Raw genomic sequence first — 19,818 nt, forward strand, 5'->3', positions numbered from 1 at the left:
CTGAAGAATGACAAAATATTCCTGTACAGTGACAAAATCTACATCAATTTAACTATGTTAGAAAATAATGGATATATAATTACCGCCAAATAGTATATAGATATACAGCATTTTACAACCACATGTTTTTTCCAAGTCCACTCTATAAAAGACTTTCTCTCAGTAGGTAAGATGACTTTTCGAACCAGACGAAAAGTGAACCCAAATTTCTCAACGTTGATTTCGCATTTTACCAATGTATAAATAATTTTTTAAAATCTAATGAAAATTTAATCAACGTAAATTAATAATAATCTTACATAGAATAAATATGAAAATATTTACTAACTGATTATAAAAATGTCACTGCTATCAGATATTTAAATATATGTAAATAGAAAAATATAAGATATTACTTTTGTAATAATGTTTCTATCCAAGTAATATATGAAGGCCTTTATTCATTTTTTTTTTCTAAAATCAAATGAACTACGTGGTAATACAAGCATGCGAGGGACCGAACCAGAAACAAGTATATGTGATCAATTATATATATATATATATATATATATATATATATATATATATATGCCATAAAATTTATTTATTTTAATAAATCATTGTTAGAGCCAATAACTAAAATAGTATGTAAGATATTAATTTTCAGAGAAATTAAGATGTTTTTCAATTTAAATCTCAGATTATAAATATTAATTATTACGTTGCATAGGATATTCATAAATTATAATAAAATTTTGTGTTAATATTATTTTTTTAATAAAATGTGATTATAAGAATATAAAGTATAGAGTTGATAAATATTTTAAAATAATGAGACCAAATACTTTTTTATGTTAAAATATTTTAATGTGATATAATATAATTTTATAAATTAGTCTCATTATCTAAAACAATGCTCATATCTCTAAAACTCATTTTGAGTTTCATTTCCTTCTCTTAAAGATTGTTTTTACTCTTAAATAATTTGTTTGACAATTAAGAAATATTTAGAAGATCAGAGTAATACATTTTCCATTATTTATCGATCAATTTTTTTTATAGAATAAATAAATTTCTATTCATTTTTCCTTTAATTCTTAGTTACATGCCATACACAAGAGTTATTTCATATGTGTGTTTTTTTTTATTAGTTCTTTGTTGATCAATAGTTTTAAAGACTCACTTTGATCAATGTTATGTGGTTTGTAAGTTTTTTTAGAGTTACTTAGCTTGAGGTAAGTGTAGTGTGTTATATATTATAAAAGTTTCTTAATTAAGTAAGAAAAACTAGTGTTTTTTTTTTTAAATTTAAGTTATGAAATATGAACTGATAGTTCCGATTAATTTATATATCAATTTATATATGTAATAATGTTAGCCTGCCTAACTGAATGGAAATTTTCATATGCATGCAATGCGAAAAATAAGGCTCATAAGAAAAGACTTTTGTTCTTGTAAATACATGTCAATGCTATGGAATAAGATTTTTCTGGGATGTGGACACATCTCATTAAACAAGAGTTATAAAAAGGAAAATGATATTTTGACACTATTTTGACACTGGATACGTGTCAAAACGTGGTTGGATAATTTCAAATTAAAAAAAACTGAGAGAAGGGCATATTTAGAAGAAAAAAATCAAAGTTTTTTTTTTAAAATTTGAAATCGTCCAATCACATTTTGACATGTATGCAGTGTCAAAATGGTGTCAAAAAATTGGTATCAAAATATCATTTTCCTTATTTTCCTTATAAAAAAGAGGCAGGCTATTGAAAGAAAATGTGAAAATATCGAAGTTAAAATATAAATTGATTATTTTCCTATTATTTTTATTTTTTATATTTTGTAGATATTAGGTAAAATGTAGAAAAACTAACAGGTACTCACGGAATTTCAACGCCCAAACTATTGTTCTTCCATTAAAAAAAAAGTGAAATTGTTGTCGAAGCGGATCGAAAATTCTATAAAATAGGAAGCAGGCCATGGCAAACAACACAAACACTTAACAGACTGTAACCTATAAAGCCATGGAAGCTGAAGCCAACTTCTTGGTTATTGTCATCTCCCTTTTCTTTCTATGGAATTGGTTTGCAAAATATTACAAGCTAAAACCTAACGACTCTCAGAAACTCCCCCCCGTTCCAAAGAAGCTACCTTTCATAGGCAACCTGCATCAACTATCAGGAGCAGGTTCACTTCCACATCGTGCTTTCTACAAGCTTGCTCTTAAATATGGACCTCTCATGCACCTCCAACTTGGTGAAATTTCTACAGTGGTTGCATCCTCCCCCGGCTTGGCCAAGGAAATAATGAAAACGAATGATATTGCTTTTGTGCAGAGGCCTCAATTTGTTTTCGGTGACATTTTGTCCTATGGAGGAAAGAATATTGTTTTTGCTCCATACGGTGATTACTCGAGACAAATAAAAAAAGAAAAACTTCTTTTAACAACACTTTTTTAACAACTTTTTGACACCACATACGTGGCAGTTTATGATTGGTCTGTTTTAAATATTTTTTAAACATAAATTCAAATAGATCAATAAAATAATGACACGTGTTCCGTTATAAAAAAAGTTGTCAAAATATGATCGTCCTAAAAAAAATATGCGTTGGAGCTTCTTAGCGCCAAAAGGGTCAAGTCCTTCTCTTTCATCAGAGAAGAGGAGACAGCAAAGTTTATAGATTCAATTCGAAAATCAGCAGGTTCACCATCAATCTTACTGATAAAATTTACTCCTTGATAAGTGATTTTGTTTTCAGGGCAGCTTTTGGTAGAAAATATAAGGACCAAGAATTTGTCGTGCCTCTGATGCGAAGAGTGATAGAAGAAGCGGCAGGATTTGGTTTTGTCGATCTCTTTCCTTCGTTGAAATTCATACATTTCATAACTGGGAAGAGGGCAAAATTGGAGAATCTGCAGAAGCAGGTTGACGAGGTATTGGATAACGTTGTCAAAGAACATGAAGAAAAACGAAAAAAGGCAAAAGAAGACGGCGTTGAAGTGGAGGATGAGGATTTTGTCGATGTTCTTCTCAGAATTCAACAAAATGAGAATCCCGACTTCAAGATGACGACGACACAAATCAAAGCTTTGATATTGGTTAGTAAATACGCTGAACACTTGTCTCCTAAATCTAATATATGTGACAGTACGTGTTTATCTCCTTATTTTCCTTTGCGCACAAAATTACGACAAAGTTATACAATTTTGAATGTTTTTGAAAATTTTTGAATGTTTTGACCAAAGGATATATTTGTGGCGGGAACTGATACTTCAGCGTCAGTATTGGACTGGATCATGGCAGAAATAGTGAAAAACCCAAGAGTGATGGAGAAAGCACAAAGTGAGATAAGAGAAGCATTTAGAGAAAAGAAAAGAATTGATGAAAGTGATGTAGAGGAGCTTAATTATTTGAAGTTGGTGATGAAAGAAACGTTGAGGTTACACCCACCAGCTCCTTTGTTGCTCCCTAGAGAATGCAGTGAAGTAAGAAAGCTTGGTAGATACGAAATAGCGAAAAAGACGAGAGTTATGATAAACGCATGGAGTATTGGAAGAGATCCTGAATATTGGAGTGATGCTGAGAGGTTTATCCCACAGAGGTTTGAAGGTAACTGCGTGGATTTCAAAGGGAACAACTATGAGTATGTGCCATTTGGGGCAGGAAGGAGAATGTGCCCAGGCATTGCATTTGGTTTGGCAAGCATTATCTGAAAATGATATTTAGACAACATTTTTTTATAACATTTGAACATTGATTACGTGTCAATCTGTGATTAGTCAAAAATTATTCCACGATCAATAATAATAATCATAAACATTATTTTGGAGTAATTTTTGACCAATCACAGATTGACACGTAATCAATGTTCAAATATTGTAAAAAAATATTGTCTAAATATCATTATCCTTATCCTTCCTCTGGCTCTCTTACTCTATCACTTCAGCTTGGGAACTACCTGATAATATGAAAGCTGAGGATATGGATATGGCTGAACACTTCGGAGTCGTTATTAGTAGGGAAAACCAATTGCGTTTAATTCCCTCTCTTTATCATCCCTGACTTGGTCTTTATCAACTCCTAAGAAAATAAAAATGGAAAAGGTCTCTTTAATAAGTCTTTTTTGACAATTTTTGACAACACATACGTAGTAGTTTGTGATTGGTCCGTTTCAAATATTTTTTTAGAATAAATTCAAACAAACCAATAGAATTGTGACACGTATCCTTTATAAAAAAATTATTAAAAAGAATTGTTAAAGTATTATTGTCCAAAATAAAACCTCCCCTTTATACCATATTGCACCATCTATCTATTGGGTACACAGTTGGTATTTTTAAATTATTACTTTTAATATATATATATATATATATATATATATATATATATATATATATATATATAGAAATAAAACCTACTTAGTATTTTTCTTTTTATATAATTATCTTTCTCTATATATATATATATATATATCCAGCTGATATCAATTGAATATCAAACTCTCAATTTTTACAACGTAACCTCAGACCTATACTTAAATTTTAGCTGTATTATTGTTAATAAATATGACATCGTTCGTCGATATATTGTTGTTACATTTGAACATCTTAATGAAGTTTGTAAAAACTAATATTAATAAATTCAATTTGCTCCCATTAAAAAGTAGAATTTTGAATTGAATTTTACTTATTTTGAATTAAAATCCCCAAATGCCCTTCGAAACCCCAATAATCTTTTGTGACAAATGTTCAAATTCATTTTTCTTTCTCGAAAACATTAATTATATTAAGATTAACTTTTTTTTTCCAATTGTAAACCTTAATTATACATCACAAACAATATACTAAGATAATGTTAAGTTATCATACTTTTTTGTCATATCACAAAACAATTAACTCTGTTTACTCGTGTTTAATAGAAAAAACTTAATTGAAACAAATTATACTAGATATGTACAAAATTGAAACTTTTTTGAAAAATAAAACCAAATTAACACATTACAGTGAAACTAAGTAAAAAAAAAATCAATTAAACCTTTAGTTGAAGAATGAATAATTTCTATATATGAAAATATAAGAAATCAAATCCCTAAAATACTTAAAAAAAAAAAGTTATTTCTTAACAATATCGCACCATATATAACATATTTTGTTCTGTAGTAATACTGGAATACTTTATTATTGCTTTTAAAATGACATCATGTATCATATTTTTCTTTCATTTCAGAAATTTTCTTTTGCATACTAGAAGAAAGAAAATGTTGTCTTGTGATAGCAACGAATGAAACACAACGTCTATTTATTTATTTATTTATTTACCAATGTATAAATAATTTTTTTTATATCTAATGAAAATTTAATCCTAAAATAACAATCTTACGGAGAATAAATATGAAAATATTTACTAACTAATTCTAAAAATGTCAGAGCATCTTTTTCTATATCAGATATTTAACTTTATGTAAGTAGAAATGTATAATATATTACTTTTGTAATAATGTTTCTATCTAAGTAATATATGAAGGTCTTTTTAATTTTTTTCTAAAATCAAATGAACTACGTGGTAATACAAGCGTGCGAGGGACACAGCCAGAAACAAGTATATGAGATCAATTATATATATATATATATATATATATATATATATATATATATATATATATATATATATATATATATATATATATACCAAATGTTATAAAATTTATTTATTTTAATAAATCATTTTTAGTGCCAATAACGTATGTAAGATATTAATTTTCAGAGAAATTAAGTTTTTTTTTTCAATTTAAATCTCAGATTATAAATATTAATTATTACGTTACATAGAATATTCGTAAGTTATAATAAAAATTTGTGTTAATATTAATTTTTTTAATAAATATGATAAGTATATTTTTTTAGAATCTATTAAATTAAAATGGCGTGTTTTATTGTTTAGACAATATAGCCAACAACCATCTAATTGATTGGTATGCTTTCTTTAAAAGAAGAAAAAATAAATTAAAAGATAAATAACTAAAAACAACATTGTTTCCATTTTGAAAGTTTATATAGTCAAACGTTTAAATAATATATTTGAATAAAAAATACATTAGAACATCATAATCAATGATATAAAACTAATACAAAGCATACCCTAAGGAGTGATAGAAAAAAATGGTTAGTATAAGTCTTAAACCTTGAACTATCCCTCTTATATAATGTTTGAAATTAAACTTACCGCATCGTTAAAGATTAATAGAAATCTTTAATTCACAAATCCTTAGAATATATATACAAGGAAATACCAAAAATAACTTGAAAAATAAATTATATTAAAAAATTATTTTAAAATAAAAATAATATTGTGATTTATTTTTTTCTTCTTCTTTTTTCTTTCATTTAATTTTTTTTTTCTTTTCATCATTCATGGTCGCGTCTATACTCTTTCTCCTTTTCCACCTCACTCAGTCACTTTCACTATCATTTCTACTTCTGTCATTGCCTCTATGATTCTTGTCACCTCATCTTCGTCTTTTTCTTTCTTCTCATCTTCTCACTTGTTCTTTTTACACATTTCAAATTAATTTATACAAGTGGATCCATTCATATTTTTTTATTAGCAACAAAATTTTTCGTTGTATTATAATGGCATCACCCATATATTACATTCTTACGTCTCTATACTGTCAAAATGTACAACTTTTTACATTCATTTTTACTAAGACGGAGAAAAAAAATAACTGAATTATATCCAACTATCAATTAACTATACTTTACTATATAAAAAATGTTAAAAATGTTTAGATTAAAATCTAAATTCCATCAATTTTATAGTTTAGTTTAAAAAAAATCTTTAAAGTTGTAGTTCAATTAATTACTAATTAACTTAAAACTATTTTATTTTATATTTTTTACTTATTTGAAAGTCTTTAAAATTATCATTTAATTTGATAAACGTCGATTCAATCAATCTTAAATTTTAATTCGGGTCGATTTTCAATTGGAGTTGATTCAATCAAATTTTGATTGAAACAAGGATTGATGTTAACTATATTGAATTTGACACATTTAAGATCAAGACCTAATTAGCTAAATTCAACTAAAATTTAAGCTAAAATTTAATCAAACCAATTCTATTAAATTTGACAATAACTATCTTCATTGAATTTGACTTAAATTTGACCAAGGTGACTCAATCAAATTTTGATCATAATTAAATTGAGGTTGAATTTTCGATTCCATTTCAGAATTTCCATTTTAGGGGCTTTCCCACACGACCGCAAACCTCTCCAATACTCCAAACGTATGCCAAAAATTTCAACAAAAGACAACATACTTATAGGAGAAGAGAAAATACAACTATCCACGTAGTGGGTAGAAGGGAGAACACAAGGCTGCACAGGGAAGGAGAAGGAGGTGAAAAGAAAAAGGATCTAATTAAATAGGATAATGATATTTAGATAACATTTTTTTGACAACATTTAAACATTGATTATGTGTCAATCTGTGATTGGTCAAAAATTACTCCACAATGCTCAAATGTTGTCAAAAAAATGTTATCTAAATATCATTATCCAATTAAATAAGCCATAAAGTTACTTTTGGTATTTTACATATTTGATGGGGGTGCAGGAAGCAGTTGCAAAAACAGAATGCACGGATGTCCCATTATCGTTGGGCCTGGTAAAAGAGGTTTGGATTTTTCATGCACACCAATCGAGAAAGAAATATTTGAGCCCGCTGAACCTGGTTTGTGTAATTCGTTTGCCCCGTGTATCGGCTCATTCTCGGCCTCGCACACCAAGTGTTTGATTATTTGTGTCACCCCGACGAAGAATAGTAACGGTTCCTGGATTATGAATTGTAAGCTCAAACAACCTTGGCAGTGCTGAATGCGGATACACTTGAGGTCGTTCTTTTGCGAGGTTAACCTGTTGAACAGGTTAAGCTCGCAAGTGCAAGCTCGTCCATATGGCCGTCGTCGCGAACCGTTTCCCACAAAAGTTTCTCACTACCTCAAACGTGCCAAACTCATTGACTCCATTAGACTCACTCTACGCTCTAAAAACCCCGACTCCTCTCTTCCCTCTCTCACAAACCACCGTCTTTTTGACTCTTTCGTGCTCACTCATGCCATTCGTTCTTCCCCCTCTGCCGATTCCGCTCTTTCCCTTGTTCATGCCCTTGAAAAAAATTCCAATTTTTCCCACACCCACCACACGCTCCATGCACTTGCAACTGTTCTTGCGAAGGCTGGTAGAAGCTCCGCGCTCAAATCCCTCATCGATGATATCCAATCCAACCGATTCGGCACCGTTCGGATCAGCTTCATGAATCTCATGCAGTGGCATGCTGCAGCTGGGGACCTGGACACTGTCCTTCAAGTGTGGGAACAGTATACACTCGAGAGCAACCATCTCTGCACTGAATCATATAATATTGTTATGGCTCTCTATGCTCAAATGGGTAAGGACTCGCAGGCTGTACGAGTTTTTCAGGGGATGATTGATGAAGGGTCTCTGCCGAATTGCAGGAGCTGCACTATAATAATCGAGCACCTTGTGAAGTCCCGGAAGTTATCGGAAGCATTGGAGGTGTTTAATCTGTTGCCTTTGATGAGGATCAAACGCACTTTGAAGCAGTACTCCGTTCTGCTAGAGGGTTTTGTAGGTAGCAAACGGTTTGATGAAGTGAAAATTTTAGTTGATGAAATGCAGGTTGATGGAATACTTCCTAGTAGAGGGGTGAGTTTGTTGCTGCACAAGATGAAAGAGGAAGGAATTCTTGAAGATAAGGAGCAATTACTGCGAGGAATTTTGCCAGATGAGAGAGTCGGTAGTGTAAGTTATTCTGTTGATGGTGGTGACGGGGATGATGATGAGAATGAGAATGAGGTTGAAGACGAGAATATAAATGATGCTAGTCAATGTGATCTTGTTGATGGAGTTCATTTAAAACCATGGCTGGACCCACGGGCTTTGGCCAGTGCCTTGCGGAATTGGAATACTGATGAGGTAGCAGCACTAGAGGGTGCAAACTTTGTGTGGACAACAAGGTTGGTCTGCAAGATGCTTAGAAATTTCAAAACACCAGAAGCTGCATGGAGTTTCTTCTGCTGGGTTGCTAATCAAAGTGGATTTACTCATGACATATACACGGTACAAAGAATCATGACCCTACTTGCACGCCATGGACGTACTGACTTGGTTAATACACTCATCTCCAAGATCAGAATGGAGGGAATGAGACTACCATTCAACACCATCAGGCTGATCATTGACTTTTATGGGATTTCAAAAAATGCTGATGCTGCTATGAAGGTTTTCAATGACGATCGAATACTTTGCGGTCCCATATCAAATGTAAACCTGATGCTTTTGTATTCGTCTCTTCTAAGAACATTGACTAAGTGTGGAAGAAACTCCGATGCCTTGGATATGCTTGATGACATGATTTTAAATGGTATTTGCCCAGATATCCAGACATTTTCAGGCCTAATGCTCTACTTTTCACAGCTTGGGGACATAAAAACAGTACAAAAGCTCTTTGCAATGATTAGACAGAGTGGTCTAGAGCCAGATGCTTATTTATTTAAGGTATTAATCCAAGGTTATTGCAAGTCAAATAGAGCTGCACTAGCATGGAGGCTCTTTGAAGACATGAAGAATTCTGGTTTAGTGCCTGACTCTGCCACCAAAGAGTTGCTAGTAAAGAGTCTCTGGAAAGAGGGGAGACGAAGAGAGGCTGCAGCAGTAGAAGAGAGTTGTGAGGAAATAAATACGGTTCTTCCACTTGTATTGCAGGGTCATGAATGGACTGTCAGCTCTGCGGATCTCACAAGAGTTTATAATATTTATTCTAATTCTTTTGCTTAAAATGGGGGCTAGAGCTATCCATCGGCCTATACGATGGATGTGAATTCCTTCGCACATGAAATCTCAGCACACACTCTTACAGGTGACCAACAAGTTTTAAAAAAATTTCATAATTGTTTTATTTCCATGACAACAACTCCTGTCACGCATTAGTATGTATTTTTCTGCAATGTCAAGGATTGTGGTGACAGCAATCGGAATTGGGATTATAATTTAAAATCCTGAAAACAACAGTGGAGGTTGTTTTAGACGGTGAGGTTGACTACAAAAGTTTAGGTTGCTGTATTTATTAGATTTGGTTTAATGTCACTTTAGGTCCCTATTTTCATCCCAAATCTCAAATAGGTCCCTATTTTTAAAATTGAATCAAATAAAGGCTTTCCATCAAATTGATCAAACGCCGTTAACGAAGGTATTACATGGCATACTGACAGTATACATGTATAAAGGAATTTGGCATGCTAACGTGGCATGCTGACACCCTTGTGGTCGGCTACTCGGTCTGGTGGTTAGCCTGACACCTTGGTGGTCGGCCTGATGGTTGGCCAGGTGGTCGGCCAGTCGGTCTGGTGGTTGACCATTCAGTCTGATAGTCAGCCTAATGGTTTGTTCCTTATCAAGACATTGATGACCGTTTGGCTTGTGTTAAAGATCGTTTGATTTATGTTCAGTCAGTCTCAATACCACCAGGCTGACCACTAGACCGAGTAGCCGACCATCAGACCGATGGTTTGTTCATTAACAAGACATTGATGACATCGATGACCATTCGACTTGTGTCAAAAGAGCATTCGGTTTGTTCTTGAACAAGACATTGATGACATTGACGACTTGTGTTAAAGACCGTTCGGTTTCTGTTCGGTCAGTCTCAATAGCACCAGGCCGACCACCAGGCCAAGTGGCCGACCACCAGGGTGTTAGCATGCCACGTCAGCATGCCAAATTCCCTTACACATGTATACTGTCAACATGTCACGTAATAAAAACTACACTGTCAGCATGCCATATAACACCCTCTTTAACCACGTTTGATCAATTTGACGGAAAACCTTTATTTAATTCAATTTTACAAAAATAAGGATCCAATTAAGACGTCAAAAAAAGAAGGGGATCTATTTGAGATTCTGGGCAAAAATAGGGACCTAAAGTGACATTAAACAATTAGATTTCTAAATATCTTATGTAGGCTAGGACGTGGGTTGATACTCAGAAGTGGGCCTTTATTCTTATGGCTACGAAATCGTTCGTTGTATACACTCAATCAAGCTCTTTGTTTAACGTGTGGAAACCTGCATTCAGTCGCCTGCTGACTTATACAATTTGCAGGGCATCTAATAATTATCATTTTTTAATTGTTATTGGTTATCTTGTGGCAATTTTCAATTCCTTTTATTTTTCTTACGAAAGTATTTGGTTACAAATTTCAGTTATGAATAAACAAGGGATGCACTCGGGTGGTGAAAGAAAGGGTGGCGGAACAACGTTAAGAGAAACAGATACGGACGGCATTTGGGTGAATCATCACTTTGGTCCATGAAATATTGTTCTCTCGTCAATGGTTCTTAGAGTAAGGAAAATTACTTAAAAGCATTAGAAATTATGTAAGTAATGCATTAAATGTTGAAAAACTAACCTTCAAATGGGTTCTTGGACTTTACTCTAATACATCAATTTAAAGAGTAAATTAATAAGTATTCAAAACTTAATTAAACTATTTGTTACTTCTAAGACTATTTAGAAGGGAAGGTAACAATTTGAGGACAAAATGGGTGATTTACTTTCAAGAGTAAATGGATGATTTTTTTAAAGAGCTTGTGTTGCCAAGATAAACTATATTGCATAAGACTTGGCTATGTTCCATAAATGGGGAACATATAAAGAATGTCAATGATATACAGGTTCGTTACTGCAACTACAATCCCATTATTTTATATTGTTTATCTCCGATTTTATCTTTAAAATTAAATGTCTGACATGATTTTGAATCACTGTTCTGTTAGAGGATGCTTACTCCAAAAGAAAGAGTGTAAACTGCAGCTAATGACATTTTTCCTTTTGCTTAGTCATGATTATCTTTTTTTTATTGATTAAGAATAAAATGTGGTATTTCATTATATTAATTAAATCAATTTTTAAATTTTAAAAAGATGAAACATAAATAAAATTATAAAAATATGGATGTTATAAGAGATTATTATTTGAGCAAAATTTAGTAGATATTAAATGGTAAATTATTATAAAAGGGTGTGAAATTTTGCATTAGAGATCCTCCAAGCTCTTTATGACTCATCGTAAATTTTGCATTATTAAACTTACACAGAATCAGTTTTGTTCCTTTGGTGTGAAATTGTTGGTTCCTATCCTTTCGCCTTATCCGATGTTGTTTTCAGTTCTTATAACTTCTTCCGAACTTTTCTTTCCTTAAACTTACTCTATAATTTCGTTTAATAAGTCACATCTGATAGTATCATTTGATATTTCATCTGATAACAACATTTGATAAGCGTTTTAGTTAGTTCGAAGTCTATTCCTTTTATTACTATGTTGAATCATGTGTAAATTACAGTCGCTAATAATGGTCTTGGTAAGTCTGAGCAAACCTACCCATATCCCAAGATATCAGCAAGTTTAGTTGGTGATTTGGTGTCGGCTTGCTGGCTAACATCGTGCATAGATAGAACTGGTAGGAACATTAACTGGCCGTCCAAAGCTTTGATTTGACATTACAGTACCCTATTGCCAATTTTTTATATATCATGCGCATGAAGTTCATACAATTTGTCTAATATAAATATTGACGTGTCCACTGTGTCTAGGATTCGGACAGCCAAAAGGAAATATAGTTAAAGCTAATGAAACAAACAGGACCATATTTTTATATTATACCAAATGATACTTTTATTGACAAAGAACTCTACATATCAACAGAGACGATTGCCACTGACAGTAGACTACCTCAACTTACATTTGATCACAACCTCACATCAATGGCTGCCTTGTTTGTTTCTCTTTCTCTCCGTGCCCAGATTATTTATGTTGTACTCCTGTTTTTCACTTGTATTGCAGCTCAATCAGAACAGACCAATGGAACAAACTTTTCATGCCCTTCCGATTCACCTCCTTCGTGTGAAACCTATGTGACATACATAACTCAGTCTCCAAATTTTTTGAGTGTGACCAGCGTATCTAATATATTTGACACGAGTCCTTTGAAAATTGCAAGAGCCAGCAACATAGAGAGTGAGGAAGACAAGTTGATTCCAGGCCAAGTCTTACTGATACCAGTAACCTGTGGCTGCACTGGAAACCGCTATTTCGCCAATATCTCCTATGAAATCAACCCAGGTGATAGCTTCTACTTTATTTCAACCACTTCATACCAGAATCTCACAAATTGGCATGTAGTGATGGATTTAAACCCCAGTCTAAGTCCATATACTTTGCCAGTAGGCATCCAAGTTGTAATTCCTTTATTCTGCAAGTGTCCTTCAAAGAACCAGCTTGACAGAGGGATAAAGTACCTGATCACTCACGTGTGGCAACCCAGTGACAATGTTTCCCTCGTAAGCAACAAGTTTGGTGCTTCACCAGAGGACATATTAAGTGAAAACAATTATGGTCAAAACTTCACTGCCGCAAACAACCTTCCAGTTTTGATCCCAGTTACACGCTTGCCAGATCTTATTCAATCTCCTTCAGATGGAAGAAAACACAGAATTGGTCTTCCAGTCATAATTGGTATCAGTCTGGGATGCACACTACTGGTTGTGGTTTCAGCAATATTACTGGTGTATGTATGTTTTCTGAAAATGAAGAGTTTGAATAGCAGTGCCTCATCAGCTGAAACTGTAGATAAACTACTTTCTGGAGTTTCAGGCTACGTAAGTAAGCCTACCATGTATGAAACTGGTGCAATCTTGGAAGCTACCATGAACCTCAGTGAGCAGTGCAAGATTGGGGAATCAGTGTACAAGGCTAACATAGACGGGAAGGTTTTAGCAATAAAAAGATTCAAGGAAGATGTCACGGAGGAGCTGAAAATTCTGCAGAAGGTGAGCCATGGAAATCTGGTGAAACTAATGGGTGTCTCATCAGACAATGATGGAAATTGTTTTGTGGTTTATGAATATGCTGAAAATAGGTCTCTTGATGACTGGCTTTTCGCCAAGTCTTGTTCAGAGACATCAAACTCAAGGACCACGCTTACATGGTGCCAGAGGATAAGCATAGCAGTGGATGTTGCCATGGGTCTGCAGTACATGCATGAACATGCTTATCCAAGAATAGTCCACAGGGACATCACCAGCAGTAATATCCTTCTTGACTCTAACTTCAAGGCCAAGATAGCAAATTTTTCCATGGCCAGAACTTTTACCAACCCCATGATGTCAAAAATAGATGTATTTGCTTTTGGGGTGGTTCTGATAGAATTACTTACTGGCAAGAAAGCCATGACAACCAAAGATAATGGTGAGGTGGTTATGCTGTGGAAGGAAATCTGGAAGATCTTTGATCAAGAAGAGAATAGAGAGGAGAGGCTCAGAAAATGGATGGATCCTAAGTTAGAAAATTATTATCCTATTGATTATGCTCTCAGCTTGGCCTCCTTGGCAGTGAATTGTACTGCAGACAAGTCTTTGTCCAGACCAACCTTAGCAGAAATTGTACTTAGTCTCTCCCTTCTCACTCAACCATCTTCCTCGAGACTGGAGAGATCCTTGACTTCTTCTGGATTAGATATAGAAGCTACTCAAATTGTCACTTCCATCGCAGCTCGTTGATTGAGTAAAGCCAATCCAGTTTCTCAAATCCAAGATGGTATTTTTTTTTTACATAATGATTTCACCTTAGTCAATAATGATGAACTTGGTTTACGGGGAGTGTTCAACATTTAGTTTTTCCGTCCCTGTTGTTCTTTAATGTTTGAGGTAGAGTTGGCAAAACGAATAGCAATTGCAGCTCACTTCAGACTAAATTTTCTTGCTTCTCTGTACTTTTTATGGATGACAATTGAAAGTGCATCAAACAATGAGTTGCTTATTGCATGTACAAACAAATTCAATTAAGTTTAAATTATATGTTTCTGTGTTTGCATTAAGCTCATATTTCATACTCAAATCACAATGTTGCAGAGACAGAATTCGGGAATCTATTCATCCATTCTTTTTGTTTTTGGTCACGAGGTTGGACATAAGACCCAATTGAGAATGTTGAAACTTGGAGAGGATTAGCATTAGCAAGAAGACCTTAAAAAGGCTTTTACATGCAATAGAGATACTGATAAATTAAAATGGTGGTTGCCTTTTTAGCTAATCTTAAAACAGTTAGCTAGACAACTGAGAATTTTTAGATAGACAGTAAATATCTTAAGCATGTCATAGTTGATTTGTGTAGTAAAAATGTAGTTCTTAGGAACAGATGCATTTTTACTTATGATGATGCTTGAAGTGACGAAGCAAATTTGTGCAATACAATAATATGGCCCTAGGTTTACAATATCTTATAGACAGCCCCAAAGAATGCAGCTAGCTCTACCCTTAGATGATCCTGCTGCAAGTCAACCAGTTATTCATGTAACAGGAAGGCCGTTTTAAAATAAATAAATGAATAATATGTTTATAAAATATAAAATAGAAGTTTCCTTGTTGCTCCAATCATTGACGGAGCTACCTAACTTTAGTGGGGAAAACAAAAACTAGTACCAACAATGGGAATCGGTGATAGTTGTGCATCATGTCTCTATAGAGAATCTTGGGTAGACATTACTGCTCATACCTACTTGGCTGTGACAGTTCTGCACCTCAAAGCTGCTGTCAGAGAAGATTTTGAATACACACATACACACACGTGTATATATATATATATATTAACTGAGCCTTAAATAGAATTAATAAGGTGTTTTCCATCTACTAAAACTCTTAATTAGAAATTCAGTTTCTATATTGTTTCAACAAAGACAATGTGGTCACCGATGTGAATTCAGCATTAACATAGTTAAGAGGTAACAACACATGTGAATTCAAACCTTTTTCTTTCTCCAAACTTTTCTTTTCTGACAATACAATTCCAAGGATGTTGCTTCTTCAGATCTAAGATTGTATCCTTTAAATTTAAGATTTTTGTTTTTTTCTACTGGATAGTTAGAGATAGACAAACGAATCTCGTTAAAGCTTTTGGTTCATTTTCGGCATCATTGGAAGACACGGATGAAAAAGTAGTCACGGTGTATAAAAAAATATAAATTCAATTAAGTCAAAAGAAAAATATAAAAAATAAATTATTAGTTAAATATTTTATTAAACTGACATTAAATGTTTTATTAAACTAATACATACTCAACATAACAAATATTAAAAAATCAATTAAATAAAAAACAAATATAAAAAATAAAATGATAAAAAACCTAATTATAAAGACTATATATATATATATAACTAAAAAAACTCAAGCAAATTTAAAGTTGACTAAAAAAGTAAAAAATTTAAGAATATATAATTAATTTATATATTTTGTAAAAAACTAATAAGTTATATATAAAGGGATAATTATAAAATTTAAATACAAAATAAAATAAATATCCAGTTATTAGAAAAGCAAGAAATATTTTAACCTTGCGTTGATATGAAACTAAAAACTATATTAAATAGACCTTGAATAAAAAATAATATATATTTTTTTTATCTTTTTAATCTATTAATTATATTATTAAAAACGTCATGTTAACTAAAAAATTAATTTACAATATAAATAAAATAGATTTCATCTTATTGAACTGTGTTTATAAGAATAAATTAGATTTAAATTCATTATATAATATAATATAAGAAATTTACATGATTATATAATATAAATCAAGATTAATATTGATTATATAAGTTGCTTTAAATGATTTATAAATTAGATTAATAAAAAAAAATTACGAGCTAGCAGATAAAAAAAAGTGAAGATGTGCAATTGTATCTTTACTTTGATGAAATCATATATTAGTTTTTTTGTATTTTGCCTAATTATTTTTATGCATATTAGTCTATAATGTGCTCAATATTTTATTATTGTTATTATTTATTTGAAAATAAATTGTCGTGACTGGCACTATCAAAAGTGCATACCCAATGAGGCCCATTTTACAAGTGATCTTAGGCTCTCTTCTTTTTTTCTATTTATATTAAGTTGTAATTGGAATGAGTTCTGCCATACCATAAATTTTGACGAAATTCAAGTATCTAAGAGAAGTCATGAAGTTGGTGAAACCCATCCATAGATCACATGCCCTCCATGCTATGATGTTCATTTTTGTAATCATTTCTGAATTGGAAATAGAGTTATTCTATTTCTTAACTTTGGAGAAATTCAAATTAACCAATCTAAGACGAGTCTTAACTTTTTTGTATTCAACATTTAAAAAATATACTTTATTGTCTCTTTCACATTGTGAACTTCACTTGCACAAGACTCTTGCTCTCTAGTTGATCGCACCACAATTGAATATAACTTTTTTAACTTTTATTTTATTGTATTTTATTTTAAAATTAAATATATATTTTTATTTTGTTTTTATATTTTATAAAAGTTCACTGACACAACAAAAAAAAGACTACAATATTATCAATACAACATCTCTAAGAAAAAGCTAATGGAAAAAATATAAGTGGTGTTTTTGTAAATAAAATTGTCATCAATGTCTTATTAAAGAGGTATCAATGGATGATTTAATGTTGGTCCCCTTATATCTAATGCTTAAGAACACACAATCTCAATCCATGCAATAGTAGAATACGAAGTTACGTACTAAAACTCCAACAGGATGTCGTGTGAATACAAAAAGACTCATTTGTAGATCATACTAACTAAGCAAATCAGTTTGAGCTATTGATTGATGGAAATTCCATGTGTGTAATGGTCATAGGACAACAACTTAAAGGAAGACACACTTTTCATAGTGTTCCCCTACTGTCCCAGAATGCATGTGTGACGATTGGTGAAGTTTAAGATCTCCAAGCTTGAGTATTTGTACTAACTTCAGATATCCAATTTGTGGAAAAGACCTAAGGCACATTTATTCTTAGTATTTCCATCTTGTAGTTTATAAATAAATGATCCATATCATTGAAAATCTTTATTTCAATTCTCTCATCCTAAAAAGTAGGTCGTGCGTCAACCTGTTATCCACGAAGATGATGACACGACAAAGTAGAAGATAATCCTCTAGGAAAGCTCCTAATGAAATTAAACAAGGTGAAAAAGAACCCTTAGTGCTATAGTGGAAGTTAAGAGTGTTTGGCCTCCAATGTTATGTTTCATTGTACATTAATCTAAATGATGCACTAAAGATCATTACGAGAGTCGTGATGTTGAATATTTCAATTATACAACTATGATGCATGTAAGTTTTTCATTGTATTCCATATTTAAATCTTGGAATTGGTACTTTTTAATTTATATTTAACTATCTTATTATAGGTATATGAACATAGTCATTGTGGACCAAGATTGGGTTTCCACGTATGAATTTATTAATTCACATATTATATTCAAAGATTGGAATTCATCTTAAAGTTATTAATTTTCACATGTCAATTTATAAAAAAAAAATCATTTAATATGTAATTAAAGATTATTGGACGGGGAAATAATATATATATATATATATATATATATATATATATATATATATAATAAACAACGTATTTATTGAAACAATAGGTTATGATCCGTAGTAGGATTAGGATTTTGATTATGGATGTTTTAGTTTTGTCTCCATAGTTTTAGTTTTGATAGCTTTAGTGATAATAGTTATATTTTGTATTAATAAATTTAGTTATTTTTAGTTGTGTTGAAATATTTCTTACTTGTCAGGTTAGGATAAACAGTAAATATAAATAAAATTTAAAGAGAAAAGATAGCATTTGATGGTTGTTAGTATACTAACAAATCAAATTTTGTTCAATTTTAGTTTGAAATATAATCAATTAAAGGTAAATATTGTGGTAACCGTAGTTAAAAAACGTCAAACTCAAATTATCAACATTCTTAAACATTTATTTTGAACTTTGATGTCAATTGACGTCTCTAAATATATCGTCTAAGTTTTTTCTTAAAAGTAAAAAATAGCAATGAAATGCCACTTTTGTGATAATGGTTATATAAATTATTCTTCTAGCAAACTGTACATAAAAATATATTATAATTTCCAATAAAATTTCATTTTTGTCACATTATATATTCGTTTAAGATAAAATATTTATTTCACCAGCTTCAATCCTTCTCCAATGTGATTGCGTGCCACATTAAGTCTCACGATAGGTGGAATTATTATTTAAAGATTTAATCATATTTAAAATGATACTCCATTCATCATTTGTTAAATTAAAATCCATGACCTCCAACATAGAAATAAACTGCTACCATGTAAAATGTGTGTTGTGTATAAACTATGAAAAGTTAGTTCAATATATGTTTTATGAATACAAGTTTTGCCACTATAGCGCCCTATGATAGACCCTTTGCCTTTTCCAACTTTTTCCACTCTCATATATGTATTGCACTATTTAGGATACCTAATCATTCTCTAGTACAGTTTGTGTGGACCACTTCTATTACTCTTGTTTTAGTATCACAAAAACGAAAATATCAGAGAGAATTTATTGTTTTGTTATGATATCAAAAAAGAATGTATAATCATATTTTAGAGAAATTTTTTTTATAATATTTGAATATTATTTACGTATCATTATATGATTGATCCATAGTAATATTTATGATTATTATTATTGATTATGAAATAATTTTAGACCAATCACGTAATGATACATAAATAATGTTTAAATATTATAAAAAAATATGTTCTAAATATCATTATTCTAAAAACAATAAATATGCACCACACTGTCATTCACGTTCATATTTCAAAAGTTATATACTATTGTATATAATATATATTAAAAAATTATGAACTTTAATTATATACTACATGTA

At 31.5% G+C, this 19,818-nt stretch overlaps 2 protein-coding genes and 1 pseudogene across 2 annotated transcripts; all 3 read left to right on the forward strand.

The window, feature by feature from the left end:
• Positions 1-2,006: 2,006 nt before the first annotated feature.
• Positions 2,007-4,046, forward strand: LOC106776640 (annotated as a pseudogene).
• A 3,583-nt stretch (positions 4,047-7,629) lies between these two features.
• Positions 7,630-11,639, forward strand: LOC106777833 (pentatricopeptide repeat-containing protein At5g66631). The gene is made up of 2 exons (XM_022787364.1): positions 7,630-9,925; positions 11,271-11,639. The coding sequence occupies exon 1, from the start codon at positions 7,861-7,863 to the stop codon at positions 9,841-9,843; it is 1,983 nt and encodes a 660-aa protein (XP_022643085.1). The 5' UTR covers positions 7,630-7,860; the 3' UTR covers positions 9,844-9,925; positions 11,271-11,639.
• Positions 11,640-12,097: 458 nt separating this feature from the next.
• LOC106777834 (serine/threonine receptor-like kinase NFP) lies at positions 12,098-15,083 on the forward strand. The gene has a single exon (XM_014665627.2). The coding sequence runs from the start codon at positions 12,696-12,698 to the stop codon at positions 14,622-14,624; it is 1,929 nt and encodes a 642-aa protein (XP_014521113.1). The 5' UTR covers positions 12,098-12,695; the 3' UTR covers positions 14,625-15,083.
• The last annotated feature ends 4,735 nt before the right edge of the window (positions 15,084-19,818 follow it).

This window comes from Vigna radiata, chromosome 11 (genome assembly GCF_000741045.1).
Source record: "Vigna radiata var. radiata cultivar VC1973A chromosome 11, Vradiata_ver6, whole genome shotgun sequence".
NCBI classification, from domain to species: Eukaryota; Viridiplantae; Streptophyta; class Magnoliopsida; order Fabales; family Fabaceae; genus Vigna; species Vigna radiata.